This window comes from Gasterosteus aculeatus, chromosome 9 (assembly GCF_964276395.1).
Source record: "Gasterosteus aculeatus chromosome 9, fGasAcu3.hap1.1, whole genome shotgun sequence".
NCBI classification, from domain to species: domain Eukaryota; kingdom Metazoa; phylum Chordata; class Actinopteri; order Perciformes; family Gasterosteidae; genus Gasterosteus; species Gasterosteus aculeatus.
The window spans coordinates 7,784,622-7,808,108 of NC_135696.1; the positions used below are offsets into that span (position 1 = coordinate 7,784,622).

Below are 23,487 nucleotides of genomic sequence, written 5' to 3' on the forward strand. Positions count from 1 at the left end.
CAGAGAGAGAGAGCGAGAGACCGTTCTGCTTCCCCACAATCTCTCTGGACATTAAAGCAGATAAATAGTAATGTGTATTGTAAAACCGACTGTAATCGGGAAGAGCATTACTTCAATGTCCTGAATACGAGCATATATGTCTGAGGAATATGTACTTTCTTTGACAATGAAAACTTTCCAGCAGAAGAAACAAAGGGGGACTGATTTGCTTTAGAAAAAGATTACATTTTTCCCCCTCGCTGAAGAAAATAGGCATTCTTAGAACTCGATGAGAGACTAAATGACTTATTAAGATGGAGATTTTGCGCAGCGAGATAGCTCAGGGGGGAACATCAATCTAGGCTCATGCAGAGAACAGTAAACAGAGCCCGAGGAGGTCAAACATTTATCTCTATCCAATCTGGAACTTTGCTATTGAAAACGCCACATTTGACATTCGTTCTCCGCGCTTGCAACGAAAAGGAAAAGATGGAGATGTTTGATAAACTGCTGTCCAGACAACAGCAGAAGAGGGAGGGTGGAGGACGATGCTGATGACAGGTCTATTATGCCAAAGAGGCGATGGGAGAAGCCATCACACACCAAAGGGTGTCACTCTTGTCACTCGTCAGGACGAGATGAAATAACTCACTCAGACATCCTGCATCTGTCATTCAAGGCATGGCAGGGCTTAGAACATGACATGAAATATTCTTAGGCTAGTATTTTGTGAGCCTATAGAAGTGAACGTAGAAGGAGAATATAAGCGGACAAAGGGGCAGAAAATAGGTGTTTCTGATAGAACTATGGACTATCATGAGTTTAAAGGCTGACTTAATTAAAGTTAATGACTTAATGACTGCTGCATGAGGTATATATGCCTTACAGTACATGCATGTCAAATATGTGATCAATAAATGCATTAAATAGCTGTCCTATTACCTCTAATGGCGCTGTGTCAAGCTGGAGGTCTGCAAAGCTTTACCTTTACCACTGCTGCCCTCTGCCGTCTGCACCACAAATTACATCTTGGGTTAACATAATTTAATTGAAAAGGGCATTTGACAGCAATAACGGCTGTCTAAAAAAGAAGACACTAAAAAGTGGTAACTTGTTTTACAGTTGTCTTTTTGTAATAATGCCATCTTTGATGTTCTAATGCACACATCCATCAGCTGCAGGGGGGTTTCAAAATAACGTATACATTTTTATCTAGTGAAAATGTTTTCTTTAAGAATTAAGTATAGGCTAGTGAAGGGCATTCTGATCCACAGGAGCCACGACGTTTGACATTTTTAAGTGACATTGAATTTACAACAAGGATCGTGGAAAGGCTATCATGCCTTACACCAAACTCCTTGGCAAATTCTTTTTCGATATCCCCAAATTTCACATTTATTTTTGGACATTTCATCCAGTTATAATGTCCCAAAATCAAATATACATTTTTGAACAAACGTAATGTCCCAAAGTTATGTATACATCTACCGCAGTCTGCTGCAGGGTCCTTACGTTGACAACTTCCCTTCAGGCCTCTGGCTCTACCTGCTGGTTGGGTAGAGTAAGCGCAACTTCTAAAAACCACATTGGTCTTTACACACACACACACACACAAACACACACACACACACACACACACACACACACACACACACACACATATATATATATATATATATATATATATATATAAACAAAAAGGAAACTACAGACAGGATGTCAGTGCTTGATTTAATGGACGCACACACAAACACACACACACGTGTTGCCTTTTTGTAAACATACAGGTACCATCACACGGAGAAAAATAACTATTTATTTTACCTGTTGAGTAAAGGAAACGAATGTGTAACAAATAGCATCAATGATTTCTGCATTTTGTTTCCGAGCATTGTGTTTCTGCGCCATTGCTGTAAGATCTTTCTTTATATCTTTAAAAATGCATTGCATTCTTCTCCTCGTTGATTTCAGTTCTATCCGCCTGTGTCCGATCATATAATGCGTTATTATTGTATTGATCTTATTTTCGTATTGATTATGTTTGAATTGTTTCTGAATTGTTTGAATTCTGTAATCAGAGGAGGGGAGTGAACAAGGAAAAAAACCCGTCAAGAAACCAAAAAGGACCCTACAACAATACAATATAGTGTGAATTAACAATCATTTTAGGATTCGTTTTATTTATTTGATCAAATGTGTCTGTGTGAATTTGGCAAATGCTGATATTGTGTCTCTGTTAGAATGTGCACTGTAACCGCAGTGACATTTTCAACGTCATACAACCACGGTAAGCCGCAGCAGCATCAACCGGTCTGAAGGTGTTGATATCTCGGGCGGCAGTTGTCAACTATCAAAGTTTTGGGATGGAGATTATTATGGACCAATCGTGGTTAGGCCTCAGACTGCGAGAGCCAATCGCCGTTCAGATCTCCCTGTGGGTGTGTCCCAAAAAAAGAGTGCGGCGGTGCGCTGCAGCCTCCCCGGCCGGCGAGAGTTCGGTTGAGAGGGTGCTGGATGGTGGGGGAGTACCACTGATGCGAGAGCGGGCGAAAGGGCTACTTTAGCACACATTGGAGGACGGGCACATTTATCTACCGGATACTGCTAAGCACCAGGACAGGATTCACCCATCTGCTGTGTGTGGTAAGTTCAGCAAAAGAAAAGGGGGGTCAGGCCGTTTATTGTGGTGAGGCTGCGCGTGGCTAGGAACAGTAACCGTTAGCTAGCAGATTATTGTGCCGTTACTTTTCAGTGATGGAGGACCATCGGGTTTTGCTAACGTTAGCCGGCGCCGCCGCTGAGCCAACGTGCTATTTATTTATATATTTCATTACTTCAATTAACATGTGTGATGCGGGTATCTGGTTTTATAAGTTTAACGTTACTAGGAGCTCCCGTGGAAAAAAACGGTGTGGTCATTGTCCGCTTTCTTTATCCCCACCCAGACAGGCGTCTTCTAGACACCCACACCCACGATGGGATATTTGCCTCATCCCTTAAACTCTTGATTCGCATGAGAGCGTGTGTGGTTATTTCTGTCGTTGTTCCGCTCGCTCACGGACGCGAAAAGCAACGCTTGTAGAGCTCCGGTAGTGGCTTGTCGGACGGCGAGAAGCTGTGGCTTCGCCTCCGCAGGCATCGTTTCCAGCGGGCGGGACGCGAAGCGCAGCACGCCAACTTTGAGCTAACGTTAGCAGGCTAACCTAGCCGATGCAGAGGTTCGGCCGCAGCCGGCGCGTGTCAGTCCCCTAAAGAGCTATACGCGCACAGCTGAACGCGCACTGCATGCTGTGTAACGATAGAGCCAAAGGAGGGACGAGGTTAGTGGGTTTTCTTCTTCATTTGTAGTGCGAGGGGATGCGGTGACACGCTGATCCTCCTCCGTCCCGTGACCTGACCCAGATTTATTGGCGTCTAATCAGCGCCTGATTTTAAGCATGCGACTAGATTGTTGGTTACATATCTCCGAGCATCCGTCAGCTGATGTTGTCCTCAGTTTAGTGAGCAGCGAGCTGGAGGGTGCTTCCAGTCATGGCCCACATTCAGACGTGTCAGCTGTTGGGGGCATCAAGTACCTGGTTTTACTTAGATCCTCTTTCCCGGCTTTAACTTCAGCTCAGTTTATGGAGGTATGTTACTTTTATTACTGATAGTGTCATTGTACCTTCTTTATTATTCTTTTGTGTGATGTAGTAAGTATAAAACCAGGCATCAGTCTTTTTATTGATTATTGATCTATTGATTTTATTACTTTTGGCAACTTATTTGAACCATTACATGCCAATTGTTTCCTCCTTTTTTTTAATTGTCTGAAAGTGCAATAAATTACATTACATTACATTACATGTCATTTAGCTGACGCTTTTATCCAAAGCGACGTACAATAAGTGCATTCAACCATAGGGTACAAACTCAGGAGAACAAGAAACAAGAAAGTGCAATTTCCTCAAATAAGCGAATTTACAATTTGCTATAGATGAGTGACGTCACAAGTACAATTTAAGTGCTACAATTTGTTAGTCTTAGTCAAGATAGAGTCTGAAGAGGTGTGTCTTTAGTTTGCGGCGGAAGATGTGAAGGCTCTCTGCGGTCCTGATGTCTTCAGAGAGCGCGTTCCACCATTTCGGCGCAAGGACAGCGAAGAGTCGAGACCTAGTCGAGTGTTTTGCTCTCAGTGAGGGAGGGACGAGTAGTTTTGCAGATGCAGAGCGGAGAGTGCGGGTTGGGATGTAGGGTTTGACCATGTCCTGGATGTAAGCTGGACCCGATCCATTCACAGCATGGTACGTGAGCACCAGTGTTTTGAACTGGATGCGGGCGGCCACCGGTAGCCAGTGAAGAGAGCGGAGGAGTGGAGTAGTGTGGGAGAATTTCGGAAGGTTGAAGACCAGTCGAGCTGCTGCATTCTGAATGAGCTGCAGAGGTCGAATGGCGGTGGCAGGGAGACCTGCCAGGAGGGAGTTGCAGTAGTCCAGGCGGGAGATGACAAGAGCCTGAATCAGTACCTGCGCTGCCTTCTGAGTGAGAAGGGGACGTATTCTCCTGATGTTGTAGAGCGTGTATCTACAGGATCGCGTTGTCGCAGTGATGTTGGGAGTCAGGGAGAGTTGGTTGTCGAGTGTGACGCCGAGGTTCTTAGCAGTCGAAGTGGGCGTTAGCACAGAGTTTCCAAAGTTGACTGTCAGGTCCTGGGTAAGCGAGTCTTTTCCGGGAAAGAGAAGTAGTTCAGTCTTGTCGGGGTTGATTTTCAGATGGTGGGCGGACATCCACTGAGAGATGTCAGTTAGACAGGCAGAGATCCGAGCCGCCACCTGGGTGTCCGAGTGAGGGAAGGAGAGAATTAGTTGGGTGTCATCGGCATAGCTGTGGTAAGAGAAGCCATGCGAGCGAATGACAGCGCCAAGAGAGTTGGTGTAAAGCGAAAACAGGAGGGGACCCAGCACTGAACCCTGAGGAACTCCAGTAGTAAGAGGACACGGTTCCGACACAGATCCTCGCCAGGTTACCCGGTAGGTGCGGCCATCGAGGTAGGACGAGAGAAGGGAGAGAGCAGAGCCTGTGACACCAAGTTCCTGAAGGGAGGAAATAAGGATCTGGTGGTTGACCGTGTCAAATGCAGCAGAGAGGTCCAGAAGGATGAGGACAGAGGAGAGAGAGGCGGCTCTAGCAGTGTGGAGTTGCTCAGAGACAGCAAGGAGAGCAGTCTCTGTAGAGTGGCCTGCCTTGAAACCTGACTGGTGGGGGTCAAGGAGGTTGTTACAGTGGAGATAAGAGGAGAGTTGATTAAAGATAGCACGTTCAAGGGTTTTGGACAAGAAGGGAAGAAGAGAGACCGGTCTGTAGTTGTTTTCTTCAGAAGAGTTGAGGGTGGGTTTCTTCAGGAGAGGGTTGACTCTTGCCTCCTTCAGAGAATTGGGAAAACAGCCAGATGACAGAGCGTTGTTGATGAGAAAGGTAAGGAACGGAAGAAGGTCAGGTGCGATAGATTGTAGAAGATGTGATGGAATGGGGTCAAGAGGGCAGGTGGTCGGACGGGCAGAGGTTACTAGGGTAAGAATTTGGTTAGGAGAGAGGGCGGTGAAAGAGGGAAGTGAGGGCGAAAGAGGTGAGGTCGGTGGGACGCGAGAAGTAGGTGGTGGGTTTGAGAAGGAGGAGCGTATGTCAGCTATTTTCTTGGTGAAGTAGTTGACAAAGTCTCCCGGAAGAAGGGTGGAGGGGGGAGGAGGGGTAGGGGGTTCGAGGAGATTGGAGAAGATCGAGAAGAGTTTTTTGGGGTTAGAGAATGAGGATTCGATTTTGGACTGGTAGAAAGAGCTTTTGGCAGAAGAGATAGAGGCAGAGAACGAGGAGAGGAGAGATTGAAATTCAAGCAGGTCGTCAGGTCGTTTATATTTACGCCATCTCCTTTCCGACGCTCGCATGGTGGCTCTCATGGCACGGACCGGTTGAGACAGCCACGGAGCCGGAGGGGATTTGCCAGTCCGTTGTGTCGTAAGAGGGCAGAGAGAGTCTAGAGAGGAGGAAAGAGTTGAGAGGAGAGTCTCTGCAGCAGCGTTCGGATGCAAGAGTGAGAAGGAGTCAGTTGAAGGGAGAGCTGATAGAACAGAGGATGCCAGCGAGGAGGGAGAGAGGGAGCGAATATTGCGACGAGCCGGTATAGAGTTAGTCAATGAGGGAGGTTTGTTAGTTATAGAGAGTGGAAGGGAGTAAGAGATAAAGAAGTGATCAGACACATGAAGTGGAGTTACAGAGAGGTTAGTGGTAGAGCAGTTTCTAGTAAAGATGTAGTCAAGGTGATTGCCGGCTTTGTGAGTAGGAGGAGAGGGAGTGAGTGACAGAGCGAAGGAAGAAAGTAGGTGTACGAGGTCAGATGACTTCTCTGTCTGGATGTTGAAGTCACCCAGGAGGATGACCGGAGGACCATTTTCGGGGAAATTAGACAGGAGAATGTCCAATTCTTCCAAGAAATGACCTAAGGAGCCTGGCGGACGGTATGAATGAATGTACATATGTAAATACCACACACATGTATGCCCTGTTTTTATTGCACAACATAGTCTGTTCCCCGTGGCTTGAGTGGTGATGTTTTTGTACATGTGGGTTGGTTATGAACAGGGATGGAGGTGTTATGGCTCGAGTGCACACGTCTGTGTGGGCCCAACAAGTCCTACTGGGAAAAACTGAGAAAGCCCTAAAGCAAGCAAAGACCGAATACAAATAATTTAGAATACATTTTTATTTGGCTTTCAAAATTTTTATTTGGAAAGAAGAGCATATCTTGACAGAGTATAATAAGGTGTGTCTAGAAGAGACGATGCTTCAGAAGGCCCTGCAGTAAAAGCTGAAACACCTTGTTGAGCTGCCTCATCCTTCAGGCTTTTAACCATCAGCTTCTACATTCAGCTGTATCGATCGCAGCTTCGTTGAATTAAAGTGGTCGTAATGCTAGTTATGGTGCTACCACGATTCGATATACATATGAATTATTACAGATATTGCTGGCTGTTATACCAATGCAGTTCTGCTTCTAACATATCTGGCTGTTATCATTGTAGGGGACAAGAGCAGGACACCCTTTTGGCAATATTAGTTGCTTCTCTAATGCTTTCCTGTAGTAAGTTTTTTTCTGGTGCATCGCTAGAAGAGAAATGCGTGATTACAGCGTAGAAGGCCCTAACTTGCACTTACACTCAATTCATGCCGAGTTCACATTGAACGCGGAAGCCCTGCAGTATGTCAGATGTGGAGCAGTAGGTTGTTCAGAAGCACATTTTTCCGGGCAACGAGCAATTCTGCTACTTTGCTGTTTTTTCATGGATTTAATGTCTGTCTCACTCCCTCTCTCTGCTGGCTTGCTTGTGTGTGTGTGTGTGTGTGTGTCGGCTGGTAGCACTCGCCCAATTTGGACACAACTGATAAAATGATTAAATATTTGATTTAAACCACAATCACAAACCGCGGTGTCAATAGGCTGTTTCTAATGTATGCAATAGATTTATTCCTGTTATTCTACACAAGCAATACTATTTATTAGATAATCTAATGATTACTTTTATGGTTAGTTAATTTATTTTATTTTCAAAGATAGATATATATATATATATATATTTATTTAATATCGATAATTTACCCAAGAATAACATATTCCAATGAAAGAATTAACCATTTCCCTGAACTGGAGAATTCCTTTTTTTTTTACTAATTGTAAAACTCTAAAAAATGGTTATGACATGGATTTATTTAATCAGTGTAGATTAGTAAATGTGTATCAGTTTGGGTAAAGAGAGATAACTGAAACAATTTAACTTTAACAACTGTAAGTGTTGGTTAATTGAAGCCTCGTTGTTAAAGTCGTGGAGTTCCCATCGGGACTGCGGAAATTTTAACATGGAGACGATGATGAAACATTTCAATGTCAATTTTAAGTGAGAACATAAGCGGGCACCATAGGGTTTGTTCAGTCTTGCGGTACACAGTGAAGCTCGGTGTATGCTCATCCTATTGAAACGAGAAAGAGAGGCGTGCACGGCAGGAAAAAACGCTGTCAAGGCTTACGTGTCAAACACAAACTCTTTATTATCGCACACCTGCGAATGTTTGTAACTGGAAGCTCTGAGCTTTTCGGACCACTGTCACAAACAGTGTTCACTGATCAAAGCGCTATTAATGTCATTACCAGGAGTCCTCATGCCCACGTATCGTGCACGCCAGGCATATAAATGGTCCAGCGGTCTTATCTGTGCAGTGAGGTGGACAGTATTTTTTCTGTTTGCCGTTCACACAAGAATTACTCTCTTCACCACAGGCGCCGTAGTGTGTTCTGCTTCTGGTTCCGGCCGAAATGTCCCAGCGGAGTGGGCAGGAGGACCCGGAGCGGTACCTCTTTGTGGACCGCGCCGTGGTCTACAACCCGGCGGCTCAGGCCGACTGGACGGCCAAGAGGCTGGTGTGGATCCCGTCGGAACGCAATGGCTTCGAGGCCGCCAGCGTCCGCGAGGAGCGCGGCGACGAGGTGGTGGTGGAGCTGGCCGAGAACGGGAAGAAGGCGGTGGTCAGCAAGGACGACATCCAGAAGATGAACCCGCCCAAGTTCAGCAAAGTGGAGGACATGGCCGAACTCACCTGCCTGAACGAGGCCTCCGTGCTTCACAATCTCAAAGACCGCTACTACTCGGGCCTCATCTATGTGAGTTTCTGTCATTCAAAGTTTGTCATTATAATCAGCTTCTGAATTAGGATCTGATTCTTGATAGTTTTACTACAAGTTATTCATCACCACCACTCAGGATGATGTAAAGTAAACCATTCCAACCTACTGTCTTTTAGCTCAGTGTATTTCCTATTAGAAGCCAATTTTACCACATTTCTAAATTCCTCGAGGATTTCTTCATTCACAAGCGTAATCTCTAGAGTCTTAAAAGGACGAATATATATCTGGAAGACACCGATAAACACTTTTCCTTCAATGGCCAAGCCGTCGTGGTCAGACCATAAGCTGCCGATTCCCCCTGTGATCATGACCCACTTAGTGCTGTGCATTCCTAGAATAGCCCGTGCACGGAGCTTGTGGGCCACCTGAGACCCGGGCAGGAAGCAGGAGCTGAGAGGTTCACACTCGCTCACAAAGGCGACTAAACTACATTATTTACTCGGGGCAGATTAGAGATTAGAGTTTGTAGTGTCTCTAGTCATGTAGCTGGAATACCAAATTGGTAGAGGCTTTGGAGGGGAACATGTTTACATTAAATAATATTTGAAAACATGTATTTGTGCTCCTTTTACATTTGTTTTGGGGGAATGTGCTGCAGTTGGAAATACTTGTGCTGTGGTTTTCTGTCCTTGGCTGTTGAGACGGAGCTAATGAGGGTTTATGGATGAAGTCCTAACCTTTGACATGTCAATGAAGACACTTTCTTTGTGTTGATGAGGCAGCATTTCATCACTGTCGATAGTCCACTTTTCTTGATTGATGAATACAAAGCAAAAACGGCGTAACTGTTACTAATAGAAGGGGAAGAACTGCAGCAAGTATTCCCATAACATGCTGGAACCAGTTAACGTTGCTTTAAAAAAAAATCTTGTCAATGTTTTTGCACATTTTACGATTGAATATTGATTTTAGATTGGTTACATCATGGTCCATTTATTGTACTGCAGCAGGCACCTTTTTGTGTTTTTATTTTTTATAAAATAGATTATAAAACCGATTATTCATGCACATTTCTAAAGAGCTTTACAATGCACTATTGTGAGAATGTTACTCTGCAGCACGAGGAAATTTCAACCTGAACATGACACTCTCTGGCATTCTGCTGTGTGGTATGAAGGCCTAAATATAACTTTGGACCACTTTATAATTGATGTAGTGGAAAGGTGGATGCATCACTGTGAGCTCTGCTGTGCGGTCCCTGTCTACTGTCCACGTAAGAACAATGTAATAATTGTCAATGGATATTTAGTCACATAAATCATACCTAATCTCTTTGTAGACGTGTTGACGAAAGTTCATTATTGGTTCCAGATTACCTTCATCTTTCATGTACTCAAAACACAATTCTCCCATTTTACACAGGCTGCAGGAGGGTAGTCATCAAAATATCCTGCACAGATAATATCCTTGTATTCCTCAGTATTTGCAGAGCGCTTTCAACCCCAGTCCCGTCTCTTGGCTCTCTTAGCGCCTTAACATAGTTCTTTGTGTTCACTGATCAGCAACAGCTGTCTGCTCAAATAACTGCCAGGTTTTTCTCATTTTTTCTGATAGAACACTAATACTTCATTAGCTGCCAATTGTCTTTTAAAAGGTTGCTCCTCTGCAGGGTCACAGTCATGTTTACACCCACTTTACATGCTCGGTAAATCTGTGACATCCCCTCTTTGGTGGCTTTCCTCCACGCAGTAGGCAGCGGATTTTCGAGATGGTGGTCATGTTTCAAACTTCTTGGAGTGAGAAGGGAAAAGGGAAAATAATTCAGCTGTCATAGAATGTTTGTCCTCCATCACTCTAAACCATTGACATTTGGTTTGACCTACCAGGTCGCGCCTGGCTTTGCCGATGAGCACGGTTGAACGGAACGGAAGATTATAAGCGCTTTTTGTTGCATCGATTGTGCACATCCTGAAGCTCCGGGTTTCAGAGCTTAATGTGGGTTGTTGTGTCTCCGTTCAATAAGCCTGCCTCTCACTGGAGCATCGGGTTCCTTCATTGGGACTCATTTATTAGTTGGCTGGGTTTTCTCTCTGTCATGTGTAGAGGTGGAGACGCCAACTCCATATCTTGTGCGTTGAAATGTTGCACAATAGTGAGGCATGCCTCTTGATGGAGGCGCCACAAGATGTTTCTAACTAATTTCTCATAGATTATTGTCACGCAGGATTTATAGTCTTCTTTTGTTTTTTACGCTTCTTTTCCTTTTCCTGGACTCCTCAGCTGATTCAGCATTAAGCAGACTTTGTTTAATTTAAGTGCTGTTTAAGATTTGAAGCAGATGCACAGCTCTAAGAATCATTACAGGCTGTCTGGGAATTATTGGAATTAGAATGTGTTGTGTGAGGCAAAGTCATTTCTTAAGTTACCTGGGAAATCTTCTAAGGATACTGGGGCACTGATTCTGAAAATCACAAAGACCCACTGAAAAAGTTTCCCCCTTTCCCCATTGAGAGAGGCTGCGGCCCTGTTGCTAAGCACCGTGTGGTTCACAGGCGTTTATTTGGACATTTCCTGAGGACTTGGAACCCTTTCAGCTGTGTGAGAGTTCTGGTCCGTTCACCACAGCTTTTCTCAAGGCGGTGTTCATCAGCACAAATATTCTTACGTGGTTCAGCCATCACCAGAGACGGCTGATTGTAGCAGAAACGTTTCAGTGAGCAATAGAAAGTCTGTAGAAACTCCTGAATGAACCACACCACGTTGTCTGGGCACACAACGTCAAATACCCCCCCCCCCCCCCCCCCCCCCCTGCCCTCCCCCACCAGGGTCCACCATCACGGCGGCCAGCTGAGTCATCCCTCTCTCCACCGGACCCATGCTGGGTCTTGTGCACTGATCTGTCTGCCTGGCGCTGTGCCCACCGTTGGGAGGGGTAGAGGGGGTTAGGGTTGGGAAGCGGTACATCCTCTGCGAGCACAAGTTTTGTTTTGGCAGGAGGCGTGTGACTGTTTTTGCCCAATTAATCAAGTGGGACGACGCGGCCGCGGGTGAATCCAGGGTAACAAACCTCAGCGTGGCCAGGTTGCTGCAAACGAGCTGTGTCTGAAGCATCTCTGCCCTCTGCCCGTGGGAGGGAGGGGGGATTTTGATGGCCATCTGGTGGTGGTGACTTTACCCCCACCCCCCTTACATACACACGTGTGACCATCTCCAGAGAGACCTGTCTGTTACTCGTACGTATGCATATCTTGGAGGGCTACGTTACTGCGTGAGCAGGTTTTGAATTTAATTTAACTCCTTATTTGAATGCAGGGCTCGGCGGTATACAATTTCATATCACAATCAGTGTGTGGGCTTTACACCGTATACCATAGTAATCATCCTAATTTTATTGTTTTAATGTGCGTTTTACAAAAAAAAAAAGAAGAAGAAATTTGCAAGTAATGGTGTAAAAACAAGTGGTTAAAAAAACTAAAAGCACAAGGGAGTTGTTGCCATTGAAAGAGGATAGTCAGCAGAAGGAGGAGGAAACCCCCGGTCTCATCTTAATTCAATGTCTGGACAGATGTCTTCAATTTGTCTGCAAAAAAAGTTTTTATTGGAATCCTGTATTGAGAGGTTTGATAATCCCAGTCATCAAAAAAGAAACCTCAATCTGGCGTCTAGTGTAACTTAATGGAGTGCTCCAGCAGACATGTGAGGGATTAACCCTGTCCTGTCTGACTACACATCCGTCTGCATAATACAACCGAGGGGCCTACATACTGTCGCAGATTAAAGTCCCCGCCCCTTACGTCTGATTCCTGGAGTCAGTCAAAGAACATTGGCGTAAAATTGACACCTATCATTACAGATAAAAAGTATTGCCACTTATGAGAAGAACACTTGGCCATGTGCCAGCCAGCTACAGATGTGCACAGTTTTCTGGCATAATCCGCACATCTGAACGGGGCCGCGTGCGAAACAGATCTGTTGGCCCATAGAGTGTCCCAGTGAATTGGAATACATTTGATCGTTGCGCAGTCAAATTAACTAACTAGTGGGCAGGCGTATGCTGTGTTCGGATTTCAACTGTCAAAGCAACAGGCCACAAAGAAATTTCAATAAATATAAAATATGTAATACTTTTGCATCAAAACTATTCACACAGGACCTAATAAAACGTTTTAACATGCAGTTTGTCTCTTCTTTGCCTCTTGATATTCACGTTCTGTGTGAAGGTAGTCATGACAAAAATAAAAGTTAGAAAAAATACATTTTGGAGTTGAGCTACGGATGAAAAGGAGACATTCATCAGGCCGAAACTAGCGATTGACGAGGTTTGGTAGGTGTAAAAGGATAAAAGTACAAAAATGTTAGAACTTGGTATTACCAAAGCATAACATGTTCTTTCTTTTTCTAGACGTACTCTGGTCTCTTCTGTGTGGTCATTAATCCCTACAAAAACCTGCCCATCTACTCGGAGAACATCATTGAGATGTACAGGGGCAAGAAGAGGCACGAAATGCCCCCTCACATCTACGCCATCTCCGAGTCTGCGTACAGGTGCATGCTGCAAGGTGAGTCCCCGCTGTGTTCGGCTGCTTCACCTGCCTCAGTCCCTCTCACATACAGGGGTGAGCTGTTAAATGAGGGCGCCTTTAAATACCGACAGCCTTCCTGTTTATCGATTTTTTAAAAGGTCACATCTACTTCGCTTGTTTTTTTTTGTCAATTAGGCATAATGTAGTTTTGAAGTGTTTTCTCTGTGCGTGGCTCTCTTAAGGCCAACTTACTAGGATGTGTCTTTTCTTCTTTATTATGAACTGATAGCTCTCCATGGACTGTCTACACTACAGTTTTTTGTTTTATTTTCTTTCAAATATGCATTTCAACCAATTTGTACACCAGGCTATTGTCTTAAGTAGACAAACCTAATGTCTGATATCTGTATTTACACATTAAGATTGTGATTTTTTGGGGGTAATTTGAAGAATGCACGTCGCGTTTATTCCATTTGAAGGAACATTCGATCTTGTAAGGGAAGGCAGTCCCCCTCAGAACGATGCCTTCAAAGACCCTTGCATGGTTGCTGGCGAGCTTCCAGGCTTTCTGAGCAGTGACTGACTGGGATCAGCCCAGCGAGAACAGAGAGGGTGACCCCATTGTGCTCAACAATAGAGGCTTTGTGTGATCCCGAAGGCCGACCAGTGGGGGTGGTGACAAACTGGACAGTCCCGTCACTCCTCCGTCGGCCTTCGCTTTCCTCACGTTGGTACCCAAAAGGAAGTTTTGGTAGCTTCAACAAGTAGATTGACAATAGCCCCGCCCCACTATACTACTACTGTAATACGACAATTTTCCTCTTTCACCACAAATGTTGAGATAGTGAGTTGTAGTGGTTCTTTCTAAAGTGTATTTCTAAAGAATCTGGTTGTGATGTTGATTGAATGAGGCCATCTCTTTACAGCTGATAATGTACAAGGATGCAGCCGGCGCCGTAGCCGTTGTTGAACTCCTCCAGCTCCTTGTTGTCGCCCTCCTCCTTTCTTCACTCCCTCTGTCCTCTACACGCTTTCTTGCACGTTTCTACACGGATGGACATGAGCTCTTTGGGGCGGGGGCGGGAGATCTGTTGATTACCAATTCTCTTTGTTTGTGTCAGAGTTAACAGTGTTAATTCAAAATGAGGTTTGTAGGTTGCAGATTATTGGAGGCCAGCTGCTGTTCAGCTGTGGCTTTGAGCATTTCAGCAAGCCGGTGCATAAAGCAACAGCTGTAGAGGCAAGCGCTGCTGGGGTTTCCCTCTCTTTCATCCAAGTGTTGATGAATGATTTTGATGAAGCAGACAAATCAAAGTGCTTGAAAAATTCTACGGATATCTAATATTCCCATAAAAAGGTCCTGCAGCATCATCTGCTATGGCCCAGTGTAATGCTTCAATAATTATACATATAAAAGTGTCATTTGTGCCAAAAACATGTTATTATTTAAAACAGATTTTTATATAATATTCAAAGGATAAACAATTAATTGATGAATTGTAAAAAAAAAATCTACAGATTAATCAATAACTAGTCTAAGTATAAATGAAAATAAAAACTGGCCTCATATTATATGTCGCTATATTGCCAACACCATGTCCCTATCGTCCCATTAGTTTCAGAGCTGAATATCAGCCCTTTCCCACAACATGTTTAGAATTTCAGTGTTAGTTGTCATCTGAACAACAAGAACGCGTGAGACAAATAATTATTTATGACCTTTGGAGCCGAGGATATTGGCAAATCACGTTTCAGGCCGAAGGGTGTTTAAACCTCACAGCGTTCTGTTAATTCCCTCAGCATTGCTGTGAAGCCAGGCAGTACTCAAATGGGAGGTTCAACGAGGTGTTGCCTAACAAAGACGGGGTGTGGAAGCAGACCTCGAGAACTTACTCCACATCTGGTATCTATCAGCAGTCCAGATGCTTTGAATAATTGACCTTACTGCTCAGCTGAGGTGAAATCACAGGCGTATAAGTTGCATTTGATCATGTTTGCTGTGAGGAAATGCTGATGCTCGCTTGAACGAAAACACGTGTTGATGAACCGGTCGCGTCCGCAGCTGTGACGGCCCCCAAGTGGATGTGCATCAAAAGGTCCCACGGTGGGGTTTGGAAAAAAGGGAGTCTTTGTCTCCCCCCTCTCCTTGGTATCTAGTCAGATTGTTACGGTCAAGTCCACCTAAATCCAACTAAGCGTATTGAGTAGTTTTTTTTTAGTTGATCTCATTTTATCAACCACTCCTCTGTAATGGTAGGAAACACTGATGTTCCATGAGGCTTTCTGGTGACTTCTAAAATGGCGACTGTTTTGTCTCTCTCGGTACGCTTGTCTATATAACTGTCAGTATGTCTTCATTTCCTGTCACACTCAATGATTTTCCTTCTCAAGTCCAGTTGTCTCTGTTTTGCTGCTACACTTCCCGTCATCACTGATTTATGTGTAACAACCCGTACGTAGATATTAATGACACTAAATCCCTTGAATAACATTCTAAATCCTGTTGTCATTGCTTCTCAAACAAAGTGAATGTCACTGTTACTTCTCTTTTCAGATTTTCCTTCTCAGTTAGGAAACTAAATACTTTGGAGCTTCATTGCATTTGTTTCCATCTGTAAATCCTTGGCTGAAGCCTCAGCCCACACCAGAGGCATCTGTTGCCATGACAGCCCCAATATGGAAGGTTTGAAAATGCTTTGACTTTTAAAACCTTTTATCAACTGACTGTAAAAGCCCCTGAAGCGCCCTGTCATAAGTTTCACCGCTAATAACCAATCACAAGCCCCCTCTGTGTTACGGGATAGTTGCTCCGTCCCAGGGCGCTACAGACCCCAAGATTCTTCAAAACCAGCAATGCTTAAGATTTCTGCAAGTTTCATGCCAACACCCCTGCTCCATCCAAGTGTGCTTGGAAGCAAATCCCATAATTGCAACATGGGATACTTTAACCCACTACTTTATTTTTGGTTGGAAAATCCAATATAAGTGGTAGTCCATGCATAATCATTATGCAGATTTTTGTTCAGAGATACTGGTCATCACAGCCTTAAACCAGCGTTGTATTGATAGCATGGCATTTTAGATCTTTGAGAAATATATGGTATTAAAAATTAATAACAATATTTGTATTATCTCTATGTAGCATGTAACAACGGTGGACTTTGCAGAACAGTGCATTTCCAATACTCCAAGTGCAGCTCTGGCTCCTGAGTGTTTGCACTTGAGATACAGGCATCAGCCATCAGTGGCAGACACTGGCTCAGCACCAGCCTGACGTAGCCTCACAATGAGCTCACTGTCGCAAGTCGAGATCAGCTCACCCTCCTTCCCTTCCCTTACTGGGAGAAACACCACACGCAGAGCTGCCATTTGTATGTCAAAGCTGCAAGAAATCCTCACATATCTCAGCTTTCAATAAAACAGCTTCTGTTTCTTCACTGACTAGCCAACATAATGGAGTCATGTGGAGCTGGAAAGATCATTACCAATCATGCAAAAAACCCACACAGTCCTTATGACCATTAAGTAATATTAAGGAAATAACGGCTGTTGTTTGGGTAGTTCTCATCTGCACAGACCCACAATCCTCTGCACGTCAGCGCTTGACAGTCTGGAGAGGTTGTTAGGGTTGCAGCAGTGCTGGCAGATTGGGGAATGGAAATTAGAGGTCTCCCAGTGAGGTCTTTCCGCTGCGTCTGCAGCCAGGCTGATAAAGGAGACATGAGGGCTGTTGTGTCCGATTCAGATAGGGATGTGAATGCAACGACAAAAGGACAAAAAGTTGTGGCGGCTATTGAAGGATTGTGTTTGCACGGGTGCGCTGGCATGCTCCTAAAGGATCGGGGTCGCCTTATTGTGTTGTGTGTGTGTACTGTCATACATGATGTGTGTGTGGAGCCAATTCCCCTTGTTACAGTGCTTGACTTCAGAAAGTTACTGGCCAAAGCCCGGAAACCCATCTTGTTCCTGATGAGCCAGTCAAAAGTCCCAACATGAGTGGTGAGCAGTTTAGGGATGAATGGGATTTTTCCTTCTTGGATTGATTAGGTCACACAATCACAGCATTGGACCAGGTGTGCCCTGCTGCACCTTGTGGTTAAATCATGAGGTTGAAGTTCGATGTTCCACCTCTTAACTGTGGGATTTAAATCACAGACCTCCTGCTTTTCATTGAGCTACTGAAATCATGATTAGAAAACTTTAACTTTAAGATGATACTTCATAACAAAGAAAACATATTTAAACACTATGTGACAATCTGTTTCCGAAGCTGAATGGGTTTCTCTTAATATATAATCCTGATCGCAGTATTGACTTACTCGGGACATAGTTTCCGCTCTTACTGAATGAATCTTACACAGTTGCAGTGTCAGGGCTGACGCTTTAGCTTTGCGTGAACGGTGCAACATTGAGTCGATTGAGTGAAGAGGGTCTGATGACTTTTATCTAATCTTTGGAGCTGTTGCTGCTCAGCCAGCCATGTGACTTTAAGGGGGGCCCTGTCCTTGTGGGGGGATTGACAGGAAGACAAAGTTGTTTTTTCTTATGACATCATCCCCATTATATCAGTTGTAGATGGCTCTGATTTGCCTCACACATGCTCACAGGACCCTCCAAGCTAGAATACCCCGCGGTTAATGGAAGTGCATTTCATGTTACATTTTATTGCCACATGATCAAAGTGCAAATTGCCCTCAGCAAGGCACACATGGACATTATTTCAACAAGAAAAAAAGTTGTATTCCTCTTTGTCTCACCATGCTGTATGTAGGTGGTTAAAGCCTTAACTTAAATTGAATAAATCAGCTGATCAGTCCCATTTTCGTACAAGGGGTTGCATTGTGCACGATGACAATAAGACTGCAGTTGTTTCCATCCACATATAAAACATTAACTTATAAAACGTGGTCAACACTGCTGCAAAAACCATGTATGTGCTGATTAGGTAAGCTTGAAAATATAAACATGCATAAATTGTCAAAAATGTAATGAATTTACAGTCTAATAGTTAAGGACCAGCACAATTATCCTGTTGAACGTTGATGACCAAATTGTCGCCATCAGTCAACATGCCATTTTACAGGAATAATTACTATTTATAATTGCTATACAATATTCCACAAACCTAGCACATTCAGTCTTTTTTCCATAAAAGCTGTACAGTGATTATCTGAGGTACACTGATTAACTGGAATGGCCAGTGAATTGAAAGATACCACTTTTTTTGCAGATATATTTTTAGCTTTGTTACAAGTAACAAAACACTGAGTGGAGAAATGCCATTTACGTTTGAACGAATTTAGTAACCCAATTTAGTGCAATAGTTGGAAGTGTTTTTACCAATATAAAGCTGACATAGCAGTTATCTCTCCCGTGCACTGACTTCACAATGCCACTACTCTTCATTTCTGACGTTGCATCCAGAAAATACCTGTGGTGAAAAATACAGCCTGGCAAAAATATTAAAAATATTATTCTTTTTTTTAAATGAGACAGGCTGGGAAAAAATGTGACATTTAAAGCGGTTGTTAACTAAGCTTGACTTTGACCTTCAAATCCTCCATTTCCTGATTTGAATTTTGACATAATAGTTTGGTTGTAAGGTTGTCAATCAAAGTTTTTGAATACACTGGTTTGACTTTCATCCTCTTCTTGTCTCCCACAGATCGAGAGGACCAATCCATTCTTTGCACGTGAGTTACAAAAACAGTCCACCACTGCATGAATTCTGTTTTATATTTTCAATTCTATGTTAACTTAACCTGTGTTTTAGCTTATCTTATTTAATATATATTTGTTATGGTTAATGAAGCAATTTTGTCTCATATTGCTGAGATAAGCCAAACCCTGTGTCCCAAATGAATAGCATTACATTCAGCATAAGGTTCATGGTTGATTCACAACTCTCATGCATGTCTCTTTTCTCCTTTTCTCCTTGGAAATAACATTAGATGGTGCAGTATATTTCCCTTCAGTATTTTTTTCCTGACTTGAAAATGAAAGTGACAGTAATGCATTCACTGGTAATTAAAGAAGTTCCAAAGCCGTGTAAGTGAACCAGCTGCACTGGGCCTCAACAGTCATTTTAAATCATGTATCTCAGTGATACTGACCAGACTGTCACTACTTGAGATACGTGTGAAATGTGTATCTGAGAAATGCCCAAGATGTCTGCTGCACAGCCCACTGGGTCTTTTCAGTGACTCGTGTCTACAGATGACAGGAATGTCAGCAAAGAGAATTCCTGAGGGGATATCAAAACATAAACCATGCAAGGAACTTTCACTCCTGCAATGTGAATAGGGAGGAGTTTGTGTTACGTATCCCTTTTATACACACACAGAGGTCAAAATAAATTGTATTGCGCACCTAACAAAATATTCTGCTGTACATCTCTGCCACAAACAAACCCGAAAACATCACATTACTTAAAAATCAACCTAACTCTTAAGCTGTAAATTTTGCGTTAATATTTAGATTTCCCATTCTGGGGGATGTAATCCCTCCAGCATGTTCTGGGTCGCTCCCGTATTCCAAAACCCCCTCAGAAACCGAAAGAGAGGCCCCCTTTCCAGAACTCCCATGAAGGCCGGGTACTCTGAACTGCTGTTTGGTGCATAAGCACCAAAACAACAATCAGCGCCTTACTCCCTGCATCCCCCTCGTTCTCTGGGGAAAACTCCCAACACGGCAGCACTCAGCCGGGGGTTCGTGAGTATTCCCACTTTCGCCCCACGCCTCTCACCTTGAGCAACTCCTTGGGCTTCGGATCCAGAACCAGTTCCCTGCGTGGAGGTGAACCCCACTTTATCTAAGCATCTGGTCCCACTCCACCTCTTGCACCAGCTCCAGGTCTCTCTCCGCTAGCGAGGTGGCGTTTCCACCTCCCAGGAGCTAGTATATGCTCGCCCAGGCCCCTCAACAGGGGCCGGAGAGCCCCCCTCCTGGGTCTGGCTCCGGGACGGGGCCCCGGTTCCCTGGGTCTGGGGGTGTGACAGTGTGTTGAACAAAACCCAGATATACCTATTCTTTCACACACAATTATACAGATAGTCGAGGACTTTGCTTCACAAACTGATTGCAAACAGCATGAAACACAAAATAACAGACAGGGAGGGAAAGTGAGGCTAACGACAGAGTCTTTGACATTATCTTTACTGTCGTCCTTTCGCAGTAGCCAACAGGACGGACGGTCACACACTTTCCTCCCAGTCTTTACTCAGCCACATCACATTCTCACTCTTTCTGAAAGCAAAAAAGTATTTTGTGCAGACTTGGTATATTCAAATCTGCACTTAGTGAAAAGCCTCAAGTATGCTGTGGGTCTAAACTGCTCCCACACACTTTCTGCGTGGCTTGGAGATTTACACCCTGTTTTTTTTTTTTTTTCTCCCGTGGTCTCTGTTTGACGGAGCAGTGAAAAGTATGCTGCACATTCACACGCCAGCAACCACATGCACAAACCACACCGACATACTGGAATATATTGGGGGTACTGGAATATATTGCAGAAAAAGACACACATGATCAAATCCGATCATGGGTATGGGGGGGTAGTAGTCTGTCCGCTGCTGTGCATACACGGACACACAGTCGATTGTTTCACACAAGTTATTCTGTGGTTTGTTTGTATCATCTTTTGTTCCTCAGAGGTGAGTCTGGAGCTGGCAAGACAGAAAACACAAAAAAGGTCATTCAGTACCTGGCACATGTTGCCTCCTCCCACAAAGGAAGAAAAGACCACAACATTCCTGTGAGTTTTCTCCTTTCTCATCTCTCCTATTGCGTTTGGCAATGACTGCTCAAAGCCATGCACTTAGTTGTTCAAATACTAATTTAAATGATCGATTTGGATGCAAAATGAATCACAGTCACCACTATCATGTCTTTGGATTTCCTTACAACCCCAAGACCGTGTTACTATACTGACCTATGACACTGTAACTGGAATAACAATATTTAGAAATAACTAATGAGCAGTTTGGCCAAGGTGTCTTTGTTCTGCTCAAAGAATGGATACCAATACATGTATTAGGCAACGTGGCTTTGTGCGCAGTGTGTACACAATCTCACAACATGCATTTGTTTATCTGTTGCAAACAGCCAGAATCACCCAAACCAGTGAAACCACAGGCAAGTTGTTCTACTTTCTTCGACACCGCGTGCATACTAATACACAAACATTCTCTTTTCACTCACAACAACTTATGGAATCTTAGAAATGTTTGTCATAAAACTACTAAGATGGTGTAAATAAGTTCAAAGGTGACAGAAACAGCATATTTAGCTTTAACATTGTTTTTCTCCGTCAGGTGCAAAATGCAGTTGTAAGTACATTTCAAAACTTGCATGATTCTTTTATTGTCTTTTTTTGTGAATGCATGATTCATCCACACTGTACAGTGACTTGCCATTCTTGGAATTCACACTGTGGAACATTAAAGTGCATGTTGTTTTCACCTGTTGTGATAGCCCTATGTTGAGCCTTGGCTGGCTTCTGTTTCCGTATGGAACTTAAAGTATGCTAATTGAACTTGTATTATAGCAAGGCATGAATTGTATTGTGTGTTCTAGACTGTAGATCGGTCCTGCTAAAGGTCATCAGGACTTAGATTCCTTCAGATAGTTCTTGTAGCCACTTGTGACTGAGTTACAACATACCTGTTAACCTAGAACACTGGCAGTAATCTGGGTCTTGAGGGCCGGTATTACAGACCACTAAGGTGTTAAAATAACACCTGCCTTTAATTCCAGCCGTAGACTGCTCTGAGTTGTACCTAAATATTGACGCTACGAGATCATTGAAAAATGTTTAGCTTAACTACAGGTTAATTTCTAAATGCTATATATTATTTTCCCATAATAACAATTGAATCTCCCCATTCCAGCAGAGTGGATCCCTGTTTTATGTGAGTAGTATGTAGTTTCTCAACTATTTAACCTAAAAAATAAAATGGGTGATTTACCCTTCAAAAGGGTCATGTCGCCTGCCCTCGGTCACTTTAATCAACGTGCTGTGGATCTGACTGCCAGGCGGCACTGGAGACCTCCATCTTGCATGTGCACAGGTTAAGTCGTTATACCAACAAAGTCCCCGTCCACCCTGACGCCATCACGCAATCTGGCCCTTCGACCTGCTCTGAAAATAATTGCTGGAAATTTTTGTGTGTTTTTTTCTTTGTAAAACAAGAGTTCCATTTCATTTTGTATTCAGTTTTATTTGTTATCGACAGCGGTGATCTCACTGTTACAGTTGATGCTGGACAGGTCCCTCGGCTCCTGGTCCACCGGTAACTTAAGACAAACATTATAAAGCTGGAGAGCTAACGCCCCGTTAGCTCTCCAGCTTTATAATGTTTGAGGCACGCTCCAACGAGGCCGCAATTGCTTAACTATGATTCCAGTACAATGTTGGAGCAGTGACGGAGTTGCACTGTAGCAATTGTTCAGCGATTATACTGGAATGCCACCTGCCAGTGTGGCGCCATTCCTCACAGCACTGAAGGGACGCAGGATCGTGATCCTAAAATAAGGAACGAGAACCCTCAAGGTCTTTCATCAGAGTTTGACAAGATCAAGTAGCTCCTCCTCAATCTCCAGCATGATGTAGGGTGCCTGCTTCTCGGCACTCTCCTTGTCAGGACGATGACGTACTATCAACTGCAGCCTATTACAGTTTGTTCTCGGATAAGAGGCAAAACGTGGACACAGACGCACCCTCCCGGGCCTCTGAGGCTTTTTCTCAGGGGTCTAATCGCGGGCCAATAGAAAGATCAGATTATTTAGGTCTGTGAATTAAGCCGGTAGTTGGATGGCTTTAACATGCCTTGTGCTGGACAAAGCTCCTGTTGTAGCAGCTTTCTCAGTCCAGTATGGAAGAACTCAACAGCCAGATGTTTGGTCTGGCTGCGAAGCACACATCAGACTGTGGGCATACCTTGCCAGGCAGAGGTTTGCTGTCCTGATGTAGGGCCCTCGTTCCACTTCCAAAGCTGACGGTGGTGCTTGGGTTTTATGCTGCGGCCTAAACGCTTGCATGGCTACAGGTACTTTGTTGGTATAAACTCGACCTGCGCATACATGACGAAATGAAGTGCTCACACAACCGTTTCTGGGGGTCCTCCAGATATTCATTGTTGTAACTCTCATTCTTCTTTAACTTTTGTATTGCATGACTTGTATTTCCCATCCTAACTGAATTAGTAGGAGGTGCTTTCTTCAGACATTTTACATTTACATTACCTGCTGCGTAGGGACACTCCTTTCATAAAAACATCTAATCATTTTAATGGGCTAAATGGCTGCGGCCCACAGTTTAAGAGACCCTGGTCTAGT

At 43.9% G+C, this 23,487-nt stretch overlaps 1 protein-coding gene across 6 annotated transcripts in view; it reads left to right on the forward strand.

The window, feature by feature from the left end:
- Positions 1-2,421: 2,421 nt before the first annotated feature.
- The window catches only part of LOC120825054 (myosin-10), a 42,029-nt gene continuing 20,963 nt past the window's right edge, over positions 2,422-23,487 (forward strand). For 2 of the 6 annotated variants that reach the window (XM_040186392.2, XM_040186396.2), the window contains exons 1-8: positions 2,422-2,622; positions 8,285-8,665; positions 13,032-13,188; positions 18,818-18,845; positions 20,803-20,905; positions 21,256-21,285; positions 21,465-21,479; positions 22,041-22,061. In XM_040186392.2, coding sequence (XP_040042326.2) covers positions 8,321-8,665; positions 13,032-13,188; positions 18,818-18,845; positions 20,803-20,905; positions 21,256-21,285; positions 21,465-21,479; positions 22,041-22,061 — 699 coding nt within the window. In that variant the 5' untranslated portion in view covers positions 2,422-2,622; positions 8,285-8,320. Of the gene's footprint in view, positions 2,623-3,464; positions 3,609-8,284; positions 8,666-13,031; positions 13,189-18,817; positions 18,846-20,802; positions 20,906-21,255; positions 21,286-21,464; positions 21,480-22,040; positions 22,062-23,487 lie in introns of those variants that run through there. The other 4 variants (XM_040186395.2, XM_078080376.1, XM_040186394.2 and 1 more) reach the window with 3 other exon arrangements.